General features: G+C 48.8%; 1 protein-coding gene across 3 annotated transcripts in view; it reads right to left on the bottom strand.

Annotated features, from left to right (window-relative positions):
- The window catches only part of TLN1 (talin 1), a 687540-nt gene that overhangs the window by 368436 nt on the left and 306055 nt on the right, over positions 1-13049 (bottom strand). For all 3 annotated transcript variants that reach the window (XM_069205713.1, XM_069205712.1, XM_069205714.1), the window contains 4 exons: positions 7218-7337; positions 6363-6560; positions 3628-3767; positions 894-987 (listed from right to left, as the gene is read on the bottom strand). In XM_069205713.1, coding sequence (XP_069061814.1) covers positions 894-987; positions 3628-3767; positions 6363-6560; positions 7218-7337 — 552 coding nt within the window. The remainder of the gene's footprint in view (positions 1-893; positions 988-3627; positions 3768-6362; positions 6561-7217; positions 7338-13049) is intronic.

Below are 13049 nucleotides of genomic sequence, written 5' to 3'. Positions count from 1 at the left end.
TAAAATCCAGCCATCTTCCAGAGGGCTGTCATTTTAATGTGTTCAGTTCTCTAAACCACTGACCCCTTTCAATAGCAGACATTCCCTTTGCCCATCGAACCCTTGGCTAGTTGCCTCCATTTACCACATATCACCATCAATCTGCTTTAAAGCTATCTCATTCCACTGTCCCAGGCGAGCAACCTATACTCACCACAGGTGGCCTCCACTGCACCTCAACAAGTGGAGCTCTCCATGGCTGGCCTCCCACTAACCCCTTCTCATCGCCGTCGCTCTCCACAGTATCTGGAGATGGCATCACGCCATTCCCTACAACTCCTCGTGTACCTTCGCTCACATCATCCGTGTGGCTGAACCCCCACCCTCCTTCGTCCGTGGCTGCCAGTATCTGCCCTCTGTCTTCCAGGCCAGAGGCACCATTCACCCCTTCGCAGGCTCCCACAGCAAGCAGCCTCTTCCTCTCCAAAGACTATGATGCCCCCATCACTGCCACTGGTCACAAATCCCTGCCAGGGGCTCTTATTCCTGTCACCCTGAAGCTAGACACTCATATGTCCACAGAGAGCTTCTAGTTTTATCTCAAGTGTTAAAATATATTTATAAGCAATTAATATAAATAAAAGTCATTTACGTACTCTGCGGGTTTCCTGATTACCTGACATGGATCTGGCCGTGCAGGACGTATGCTGGACACCGCTGCCCTAACGTGTAACCTCATGACATTACCTTCATTGCTGGCATCCCCATGTCCCTCTGGCTTGTGTCACACTAACTCTTCACTTCTCTGGCTCCTTCTGCTTGGGTCACCAAGAGCTCCTCCTTCCCTTCCGCCTACATGGTTGAGGCTGGTGTTCTCCCCCCCTTACTCTCCCCACAATGTGCGCCATTCTTACCTCTAGCTCCCGAAGCGCGTTGTCACACTCCTTCTGGCCTGGAGCCTGCTGCGTGCACATGGTGATGAGCTGGTTAATGCTGTCTGTCACAGCCCTGCCAAAAAACAGAATCCATGTCAATGTCCCTTTCCATCCCATGGTGCTACTGAGCAGACTGCACTGCTAGGGAGCCAGCAGCATGAGTGCACGCGTTCAGGAGCCCGGCAGAGAGCAACCTACCACCACCACCATCACCATCACCAGCACCACCACCACCACAACCACCACCACCACCACCACCACCACCACCACCACCACAACCACCACCACCAGCACAACCACCACCACCAGCACCACCACCACCACCACCACCAGCACCACCACCACCACCAGCACCACCACCACCAGCACAACCACCACCACCACCACCAGCACCACCCCCACCAGCACCACCCCCACCACCACCAGCACCACCACAACCGCCACCACCACCACCACAACCGCCACCACCACCACCACCACCACAACCGCCACCACCACAACCACCAGCACCACCACCAGCACCACAACCACCAGCACCACCACCAGCACCACAACCACCAGCACCACCACCACCAGCACCACCACCAGCACCACCACCACCACCACCACCACCACCACCACCACCACCACCACGGCGCAAGACACGTCGTATGGGGGATCACTGGAATGCGACTGAGGCAAGGATCCCCTGCTCTGCAGTCTGCGTCACCTGTGATGGCCTAGGAATGGATGCTCAATGGTCACGCTTCCTTTTAAAGTGTAAGCTTTTTAGCTATGAACGTCACATAATGTATTGTGATAGCCCATACCGAGAACACACTTCAGTTATAGCTCTGCCTGTGCAAGAACTAAAAGATTCTGTAACACAACCCTCGGCTTCACGGAAACCGCGCAGATGACGGCGCAGAACTATGTATCCCAGGTGAGGCTGCGGTATGTAAAACATCATGGAGGAAAGGCTAGTGCTGTGCCACTTTCAAGTCTCTGGCCTCGTCTTTTAGCACAAGATGGGCAGGGTGTGTCCGCCTCTGTAAAGTGTGTTATTTACCTCGTCACAGTGTTTGAATCTGTAACCTCTACTCCTTCTTTCAGTAAGCCTTGACCTCAAAGAGAGCAACAAGCTCAAACTCAGTAACTTGTTGGCAAATTAATTGGAAAGCAGCAGCAATAGTGGCCCTTGGACACCAGCAGCAAACAGATTCTAGGGATGCTGCCCTACAAACCCCTCCCCGACTATCACAAGAATCCAAAACACACCACCCGGGAGTGCCATGTCTAGAGTCGCATCACTGAGGAGGTTTCCATCTCAGTACGCCAACTCTGGAGAACATTCATGGTCCTCGCGGCTGGCTCGATGCTAGCAAGAAAGGACTGGAAGCAGGTCAATCTCTAAAACCATTGGTCTAGCTCGGCTTAATGAACTTTCTCTACGCTTCTTTTTTTTTATTGTTACACTTAGATTAGGTTTCACTCATTATCGTGAATTATCTTTCAATCAACACTTTGGTAAGATCTCAAAAGCAAACGGTTTAGTTTCCTCTGATCTAATCTAGGACCCTTGTTCTCTCATTTGGGGGGAGGGGGAGAATGGCATTTAGTTTAGGTTTACCTGCTTTTGTTTTCTTGAAGCACATTTTAACACCTTATCCTGACACTGATTTATTTGTGCTGGATGCCCTGAACTTCATTATTTAGTTTAAAATGACCCTCACTTTGAGTAAACCCGTTAGCCGTGGTGTCACGTTAAAACTCTCACTGAACACCAAGAGGGAGAGAGCAACAGAGTTCACTTTGTAGTAGTTTCTAGGTTTTGCTTTATCCACACAGGGATTTCTTTGCAGCTGCTCCTCATCTGTGGAATTCTGTTTCACTTGATATTCACATTATCCCAAACTTTCTGGATTTTTGGCTGGTTCTGAATTTGCGTCTATCTCTTGACACTGAGCAAAATCCTGACTAACTACACTTCAAAACGTGTCTATCTGGTACAAACAACTTTATATCATGCGCAGAGGCTTATAACCAGGGCTTCTGGAACAATGTGGTAATACAGCCCCGGCATTGTCCACTTAATTATGGATTTGCCACAGTTACAGCATAATCCCTCACCTGCTACATAATCTGCAGATTTGACCAAACAATTGTTTGTATCTCAAACAGATCAAACGTTACAAAAAACGTGGTGGCACAAGTTGCTGCACAGTGGAAGCCCCTCCCACAGGAAGTCTGGTCACCCTCCTGATGCTTATCGCTGAGTTTAGTGTGTGCTGAGGTGATACACGGTTGCCCCATTTCCATCATTGTTTTGCTGCAGGAGACTCCTCTCTGTAAAGACAATGCGGGCAGCTGCGTCAGAAGTCTGAGAATACATCTACTCCTAGTGGGATTACAGCTTCATCATCAGCTGAAGCCAACTCGCAACACTCCCACTGTATTTCAGGTACCAGAGCTTCTCTAGACCGGTCCGGCCCCTCTGCAGCCTCTACTCTGCCCTATTTTAGGAAGCACTGCACAGATCCTGATTGTGCTGCTACCCCCACCTAATGATTCGAGTGCCCCCATATCATGATCACAGCCTGTGTATTGCCATCACACCAAGCAGCAACTGCTGGTGGAACAAAATCATCCTTTTGATGTGCCCTGACCCCTCATTCCCAAAACAGTACCAATATTTAAGCCCCCCAGACTTCCTTGACTCGTGCCAAAACCATACCGTGCAGCGGCCGCGAGGGCATTCTTCAGGTTGGGAGCCGACGGGTCGGCGGACAAGGACTTGGCAGCAAGAAGCAGCTTGCTGGATGACATTGAGATGCTTTTCAAGTTGGAGACTACCTTCGCCTGGTCTTCTTTGTTCTGAAATCAACCAAAACAGCATTCAGTGACTGAGAGCAGAGAATGATCAGCTGGAGTTCTAGCATGAGAATCTATACACACAGGCAAAGACTGTATTTACAAATAATATTTCAACATATTTTCTTAACTGCACAACTTAAAGAGAGGTACAAAATGAGGCTACTCACTGCAACATTTCATATTCATCTTAACATTATTAAGAGCACATGTAAAAAGAGCACATCCTCACTCTTGCTCTTCTAGGATGGAAGTCCATGTCTGCTCCCCCTTACCCTCCCCGCCCTCTCAGCTGTGTCTCTATCTCTGCCTTGCAAGCTCCATGCACAGTCTGCACTGCGGCATCTCCACTGGCTGCCATTTCACGATACCTTCAGGCTCACTTTGTAAGTGTAGCTGCAGTCAGGCGCCCTCTTCATTTTAATCTTTCAGGGCTGTTTAGATTTCTTTTCCATACTATTCCTTCCTCATCTCGAGCTGGGATGCCCCTGAATCTTCATGTGTGAGATCTGGTTTCTGCTCTCTTGCGGCAACTGTCAATCTGTTTGTCCTCTCGAGAGTCACCTGCTCTACAACATCTCCCTTTCTGATCACTGTGCCTATGGTTATGAGGCCTTGTTGGCTTCCTTATTCTTTTAACACATTTGTAATTATAGGCATCCCTTTTGTAAATTACAAGTTACTTAACCTGGGTAATGCTCTTTCTGGTGGATCTATCTGAGGGTTCCTCACCTTTTGAGCGTCCCAGACATCAGAGTGAATACGGAAACATTGATGCTCCACAAAGTCTCTCCTCCTCTTTAGTGGGATGTGCAGGGGAAAGAAAACAGGTAGAGTGATAGATTGCCCCATATGAAAGGGTGTGACTGCTGTGCGACTTATTGACGCGTCTCGTCAAAGTAATGACTACTAGAAAAAACGGTCTTAAAAGTAAGCAATCGCAAGTGGCAACTGTGCAAATGTTCAAAAGGAGAACACATATGGGAGAACGGATTATGATCCCATTGAAGCATCACAAAAGGACAAGGTAAGGGCATTATTGTGAGGTCCTTCAGAAACCTATGGAAAACTGGTGTTTTAAACTAGGAGGGGTGGTCTGGAAAACAAAGGAAGGCCGAAAAAACAGATAAGTGGCCCTTCTCTCCACCCACTGCACAACCCCGCCGAGGTAGAGACACAGCTACAAGTGTAAGATGTCTGGCAAGTGGGCCTTCAGAGGGTCTACCCACCTGAAGCTATTCTATCTTTCAGAATATACCACTGTGGTGGAGTCTCTCTGGGCACTTAGGATGAGATCCACCACTTTTGGAGGACGAGAAAAAGCAGTTAGGTGTCCCACTTCAATCTCCAGACATGAAGGTGATTTTGGAGTAGGGGTGCAGCACCTCCCATGTGATTGCAATAGGAGGTCTACTCTGAGGGAGACTGAGCGAAGGGCACAAGCAAACATGCTCCACTTTTCCTAGCATTACTCCTCAGTTCTGAAGCCCAATTAGTACGATTCAGAGCCTCTATTACTGCAAAAAAGGTGTTTTTCTACGAAGGACAGCAGAGAAGAGATCCTCTACCCGGCTGTCACCAAATAAATCAAAGACCTAACAGGATTCGACTTCGGAGAAGCGTTTCCAATTCTGACGGCAGAAGAAAGTAATCTGAGGTAGAGAAAATGTACTGTTGTATTGTGGACAGGGGGTGGATTCATAACTTACGACTCAACGAAACAGGTTGAAAACATCTGGGCCAACATCAGATGGCAGGAGTATGCAGAACATGTGAATCCACAGCCACAAACATAAATTGATGCATCTCTCATTGAGGAACACAATACAGCCAGAGACCTCTCTCTGGGGATGTTGGTTGAATTCTCAAAAGTAAATCAGGCTGTACCCCTCTTTACCAAAAGCCTATGTTGTTTGAGGTAGTTTGCAGAGTTAAAGCCCAACCAAATGTGAGCTGCAAAGGTGAGAATATAGCTGGCAGTAGTTAGAAATGCACTAAGTGCTCATCCCAGGAGTTCAGAAAGCAAAACAGTAATTGAAAGGCTACATCCAATCACCAAGACTAAAGGATTTCCACACAGAGAGGAAAATCAGAGGTGCATGAGGCACTGTTGGACATTAGAGGGGACACGTGGGGGGACCTCGTGTACACTCAAAGTTCCATACATCTCTGTGGGCCCCTTTCAAACCTGAAGAGGTTAGAGCTGCTAAATAACAACAAGCAGTGAGCACAGCTGAAACAATTCTCACTTCACAAGCAGCTTAAGAGCTTGCCTTCCACAGGAACCCACATTTAAGAGATAAGAACAGTGTCCGCTGTGAAAGAAAAAATGTGCAGATAAATCGGAGCACAATGACAGCCCTGGAATTATAAAGTGTACATGGGATAGAAAGTTCAGCGCGCTGATTTAATGAGAATATTAACTGAGTCAAGATTATGAAGAGAAGCAGAAGAGGGGGAACGGGTCACATACAAGTAAGGTGTGGTTCATGCTCAAGAACATGTGTATTGAAGATATCACTCAAAATCAATCAAAGCACTTGAGGTATTCAGACACCAATCTGTTGTGGAGTCTGCTCACAACACCCCCATACTTACCGAGGACTGCCCCGCCATCTCAACCCCTGCCTGTAGGAACTCGTTGAAATCTTGTCCATATTTGCCAGAGGCCTTGCCCAGGTCTTGTGGCGTGCCACGGGAGGCCTGCACCAATTCATTGGCTGACTGATTCAAACCCGCCGCTGCCTGGTTTAGCTGGCCTTGGGCCTCCTGGAAGTTCTTGCTGCTTGGCGGGAACTAAACAGGGAGGCACAGAAACAAAAGTATCAAAGTGTGGCATGAAATCACTCAAGACAGCTGCAGCCACAGGCAAGAGCATCACTGGAGCACAAGTTTATCTTCTACACAACATGGCTGTGTTCAGGTAAAGTTCAGAATCATGAAGCAAACACATACAGGTTCCTGTGGAACCATCCCAGCTGTTGTATACAATGAAAAAAAATGTGCAGACCAGGTGCTGTTTGTTTACAAATGCTAATGTCCCTTTAGATAAAACAAATGTTAGGACATCATACAAAATAGTCAGAATATTAACCCATTACGTCTCAATGCCACTCTCCCCCCACACAAAAGGATCTAAGTATGAACTTCTCTCAAAGAATAGATTTATTACATTTTCTCCACTAATTTCCATATTTTGATCAACTGACAATTATATACTAACAAAATATGAGAGATCCACCACCATCGTTATCATCTTATACTGAGCCAGAATGCACCCCGATCCAACATACATAAACACTCTTCTCAAAACGCTATCTGTGCGTAATCCACAGACAATTAACACCAACAAATGGGTACAACAAAGCACAGTCCCATGCACAAAAAGAGCAGCCAGCAGATATTCTGAGGTGGTGTGGCCAAAAACAAGGACTCCGGGAGAGTGCAACTCACCGAATCCGCAAGCAGCCTCTTGCTTGCATCTGCGACAGTGCGTATTGCAGCGTCAACGTCTCGCTGACCAGGCAGGCAGTTCACACACCGGTTCAGGGCCTGAGACACAGCTTTGCCAACCTGAAGAGAAAAATAACTCATAATTAGAGGACACCAAGTTAAAAACCTGAAGAAGTCACTATGGCCGGGTGGAAGTTTGTCAGTAAAGCACTGGTCAGGTCAATCCACATCACAGGTTAGATATTGAGAAAGTTACTTTCCTGTAACGCTAGTTCTACCTCATGGATATCTTTATTAAATTCATGGACAGAATCACCAATTCAAACATGTTTTGTTGAAAACTTAGGGCCTGATTAAGAACTGTGCAGATGGGTGACTCCGTCACAGTAGTGACAGAGACCACGTCCAACAAATCTCATTCTATCCTACGGGATATAGATTTCCGGCGGACAGGCTATCTGACACATTTGTGACGGAGTAACGTGTCCGCTGAGTTCTAAAGCAGGCCCTTAGTCATTTAAACAATGCAACACTTCGTGGGATCCTAGACAGTCAGTCATTGCTGAGCAGTACCCAAGGGGCACTCTAAATGACTCCCAGGGACTAGTACCCATCCCCCTGCCAACCCAGGACCAGTAATTAATTGCGTTATCCAGTTGAGAGTGATTGCTCTAAACTGGATAACTGGGTTAATTGTCAACATACTGGGGTGACAGGGTGGGAGGGTACTTCACTCTATTCCCCTCAGTACAGGACCCATCGTCTGCCTCTGATTCTAGTGGTATAACACAGGAACTCCGTTGCTCCAGGAGTGACTAATTCCCACAATTACTGGAATTCAAAATTTAGCTTTTTTTTTTTATTAAACAAAAGGCAAGTGTTTCAGTGGAAAAAGGTAACAAACCAGAAGCAGAAAGAGTTAAAAGCAAAAGAATAAAGGAAGAGGGAATCAGAATAAAAAAGCTTTGCTGCTTCCCTTACGTGATGAGATTGAGAGGAAGCCAAGGTTACTGCTGTCCCACTGTCACTTGAGCTCCAGGTAACTTCACCCAGTGTTCGGATCACTGACCAAGGCAGCCACCTACCGCTGCTGACAACGGTGTCTCAAATAGAGAGCCCCAGCAGTACAGCCACACGCCTCAAATAGAAAGGCAATGCCAGCTGCTGGGGCTTCCAGCCAAGACAGACCTGAACACAAAGGTAATGAGGGCAAGGACTCTACTTCCTTCTAACAAGGCTGGGCTCTTTGGGGGGGGTGAGGGGGGAAGGAATCAAGGTCACATTAGCAAGGACTGACTGGTGTCACCCAAGATACTCAGTTTGCAGTTCCGCACAGATGAGGGGCACACAAGTGTCCCGCAGGAAGGGCCTACCAAAAGCAGACTCCAAGTCTACACTAGTACCTCTACACTGACTGTAGATGAGCAGAAGATCTCTTGTCTGCAGAATTTAGGGGCCAGAAAAGCAGATCAAGGATAAAATTTATCAGCCCTGAAAGAACCATCAGAGGCAGGGACACAAAAGGGCGGGGAGTACAAAACACAATTTTCCCAGTGATTTGGCATAAATCTATTCAGTAGTGTTTTTTGGGGGGGAGTTTAAAAGATATTTGTATATCTGGACGGTTGGGTACACAGGGCTGTCGCAAAAGTGGCCCAGAGGGCTTTTTTCTTTTCTCCTTCGCCTACCTCTCTCACAAGGAAGTGAGGGTCCTGCGGTAAACAGTGCTCTGCTTGACTGGCCGCAAAATTAATACAAGTGCTAAAAAAAGAATATAAGGAGGCAAGTGAAGGATGCCCTGCCCCACCAGCCTTGAGGGAGCGAGTGGGGTTCGTAAACAGGGTGGGGTGGACTGGCTTGGGGTGGAGTGGGGTGAAGTGGATTTGAGTGGGATGGATTGCATTGTGGTGAGGTGGATTGGAGTGTGGTGAAATGGATTGATAAGGGTGGATTGGACTGGAGTAGGCTGGAGTGGGGTAAACTGTAGTGAAATGGGGTGGAGTGGACTGAATTGGAGTGGACTGAATTGCAGTGTGGTAGATTGGGGTGGACTGGATTAAAGTAGATTGGATTGCAGTGGGGTGGACTGGAATGGGGTGGGGTGGATAGGAGTGGGGTCGGATGAACTAGATTGGATTGGGGTGGATTGGATTGCAGTGGGTAAAACTGGATAAGAGAGGTGGATTGGCTTCAATGGGGTGGACTGGAATGGGGTGGATTTCAGTGGGACAGATTGTTGTGGATTGAAGTGGGGTGGATTGCGATGGACTGGAGTTGGAGCAGGTCGATTGGATAGGAGTGGGATAGATTGGAATGGGGTGAATTAGGATGGAGTGGATGGATTGGGGTGAGCCGGACTGGGGTAAAACAGATTGGAGTGGGGCAGAGCAGATTGCACTGAGACAGATTGTTTTGGATGGAAGTGGGGTGGGTTGTGATGAATTGGATTGAGTGGGGTGGATTGGGGTGGGAGTGGGGTAGATTAGATTGGGGCGGTTTGGATTGGTGCGTGGGGTGGATTGGATTAGAGTGGTGTGTGGTGGATTGGAATAGGGTGAATTGGGATGGAGTGGATGGATCGGGGTGAGCCGGACTGGGGTAAGGCGGATTGGAGTGGGGCAGAGCAGATTGCACTGAGACAGATTGTTTTGGATGGAAGTGGGGTGGGTTGTGATGAATTGGATTGAGTGGGGTGGATTGGGGAGGGAGTGGGTAGATTGGAGTGGGCGGATAGGAGTGGAGGAAAGAGCGTGGATGTTTTTGAAAGGGCAGAGCATGCAAATGTGCCTCTAACTGCAATGTATGGATTCTGTATTTTAGACACAAAAATGCAAACCCATGTTTTTAATAGTAATCGAGATTTCAGAGAGGTCCTTTCACAGCATGAGGTATAAAAATAATGCACCGGCTGTAGGGAAATGCCACTGTTGAAATGGGCACTGTAGGAAGTTGGCTCTGTATATACTATTTCAAAGTAAGAAATAGTGTGCACAGAGTCCAAGGGTTCCCCTTAGAGGTAAGATAGTGGCAAAAAGAGATAATTCTAATGCTCTATTTTGTGGTAGTGTGGTCGAGCAGTAGGCTTATCAGAGGGTAGTGTTAAGCATTTGTTGTACACACACAGGCAATAAATGAGGAACACACACTCAGAGACAATTCCAGGCCAATAGGTTTTTATATTGAAAAATATATTTTCTTAGTTTATTTTAAGAACCACAGGTTCAAGATTTACATTAAACACTTTAAATGTAAGGTCCTTCACTTAGATACTTTAGGAACTTTGAATAAAAGGAATATCACATCCAGTCTTTGTGAAAATGGCAATAAGCTATTTTCAAAGTGGACACAGTGCAAACATCAACAGTTCCTGGGGGAGGTAAGTAAAGGTTAGTTTTGAAGGTAAGTAAAACACAAGTCTCAAGTTTGGGGCATAGGCAGCCCACCATTGGGGGTTCAAGGCAACCCCAAAGTTACCACACCAGCAGCTCAGGGCTGGTCAGGTGCAGAGGTCAAAGAGGTGCCCAAAACACATAGGTGCCTATGGGGAACAGGGGTGCACCGGTTCCAGTCTGCCAGCAGGTAAGTACTTGTGTCTTCGGGGGCAGACCAGGGGGGTTTTGTAGAGCACCGGGGGGGGGGGCACGAGAAGGCACACAAAGTACACCCTCCGGGGCACAGGGGCGGCCGGGTGCAGTGAGCAAAGCAGGCGTCGGGTTTTAGATTGAAAACAATGGAGGGACCCGGGCGTTGCAGGCAGGCACAGGGGGGGCTTCTCGGGACAGCCACCACCTGGGCTAGGCAGAGGGTCGCCTGGGGGTCACTTCTGCACTGAAGTTCGGTTCCTTCAGGTCCTGGGGACTGCGGGTGCAGTGTTGGTTCCAGGCATCGGGTCCCTTGTTACAGGCAGTCGCGGTCAGGGGGAGCCTCTGGATTCTCTCTGCAGGCGTCGCTGCGGGGGCTCGGGGGGGGGGTCATCTCTGGTTACTCACGGGCTCGCAGTCGCCGGGGAGTCCTCCATGCGGTGTTTGTTTTCTGCAGGTCGAGCCGGGGGCGTCGGGTGCAGAGTGTAAAGTGTAAAGTTCCGGCGGGAAACGTTAAGTCCTTGGAAGTTGCTTCTTTGTTGCAAAGAAGTTGCAGGTTTTGAACAGGGGCCGCTGTTCACTGGAGTTTCTTGGTCCTTTAGTCCAGGGCAGTCCTCTGAGGCTTCAGAGGTTGCTGGTCCCTGTCGGATGCTACCTTTTTGCCTTTTGTTGATGCTAGTTATGATTGAAAGTGTGCCCGGGCCTGCTAACCAGGCCCCAGCACCAGTGTTCTTTCCCTAAACTGTACCTTTGTCTCCACAATTGGCACAGCCCTGGCACACAGATAAGTCCCTTGTAAATGGTACCCCTTGTATCAAGGGCCCTGTGACCAGGAAAGGTCTCTAAGGGCTGCAGCATGTATTATGCCATCCTGGGGACCCCTCACTCAGCACATGCACACTGCCTCAAAGCTTGTGTGTGCTGGTGGGGAGAAAAAAGACTAAGTCGATATGGCACTCCCCTCAGGGTGCCATGCCCACAACCCACTGCCTGTGGCACAGGTAAGTCACCCCTCTAGCATGCCTTACAGCCCTAAGGCAGGGTGCACTATACCACAGGTGAGGGCATGGCTGCATGCGCACTATGCCCCTACAGTGTCTAAGCCAATTCTTAGACATTGTAAGTGCAGGGTAGCCATAAAGATGATATGGTCTGGGCGTTTGTCAAACACGAACTCCACAGTTCCATAATGGCTACACTGAATACTGGGAAGTTTGGTATCAAACTTCTCAGCACAATAAATCCACACTGATGCCAGTGTGGAATTTATTGAGAAATACACACAGAGGGCATCTTAGAGATGCCCCCTGCATACCAGCCCAACTACTGGTGCTAGGCTGACCAGTTTCGGCCAGCCTGCCACATACAGACGGGTTTCTGGCAACATGGGGTGAGTGACTTTGTGCACTCTGTGACCAGGAACAAAGCCTGTAGTGGGTAGAGGTGCTTCACACCTCCCCCTGCAGGAACTGCAACACCTGGTGGTGAGCCTCAAAGGCTCAAGCCTGGTGTTACAGTGCCCCAGGGCACTTCAGCTAGTGAAGATGGCTGCCCCCCGGACACAGCCCCCACTTTTGACGACAAGTCCAGAGGAGATAATGAGAAAAACAAGCAGGAGTCACCCTCCAGCCAGGACAGCCACTAAGGTGTCCTGAGCTGAGGTGACCCCTGCCTTAGAAAATCCTCTATCTTGCTTTGGAGGATTTCCCCCAATAGTATTAGGGATGTGCCCCTCTCCCCACAGGGAGGAGGCACAAGGAGGGTGTAGCCATCCTCCGGGACAGTAGCCATTGCTCTCCAGCCCTAAACACACCCCTAAATTGAGTATTTAGAGGCGACCCTGAAACCAGGAAAACAGATTCCTGACGACCTAAAGAAGAAGGACTGCTGACCTGAAAGCCCCTACCGGCCTGTCTCCAGTCTCAAAGAACCAGCAACAGCGACGCATCCAGTGGGACCAGCGACCTCTGCCGACTCAGAGGACTGCCCTGCAACCCTAAGGACCAAGAAACTCCTGTGGACAGCGGCTCTGTCTAATCTACAAAGAAGAAACCATTTTTAAAGGGACTCCTGCCTCACTCCGGAAGCATGAGTCCCCAACACTCTGCATCCGACTCGTGTCCAGAGAAACCAACACTGCAGCGAGGACCCCAGGCAACTACCACGACATGGACACCCTGAGACGAGTTCCCTGCACCCCCACGGCGACGCCTGCAGAGAGAATCCAGAGGCTCCCCCTGACCGCGACTGC

The sequence above is a fragment of the Pleurodeles waltl genome, chromosome 1_2 (genome assembly GCF_031143425.1).
Source record: "Pleurodeles waltl isolate 20211129_DDA chromosome 1_2, aPleWal1.hap1.20221129, whole genome shotgun sequence".
NCBI classification, from domain to species: domain Eukaryota; kingdom Metazoa; phylum Chordata; class Amphibia; order Caudata; family Salamandridae; genus Pleurodeles; species Pleurodeles waltl.
Note: the sequence above shows the minus strand (reverse complement) of the source record. Positions and strands in the feature narration are given on the sequence as shown.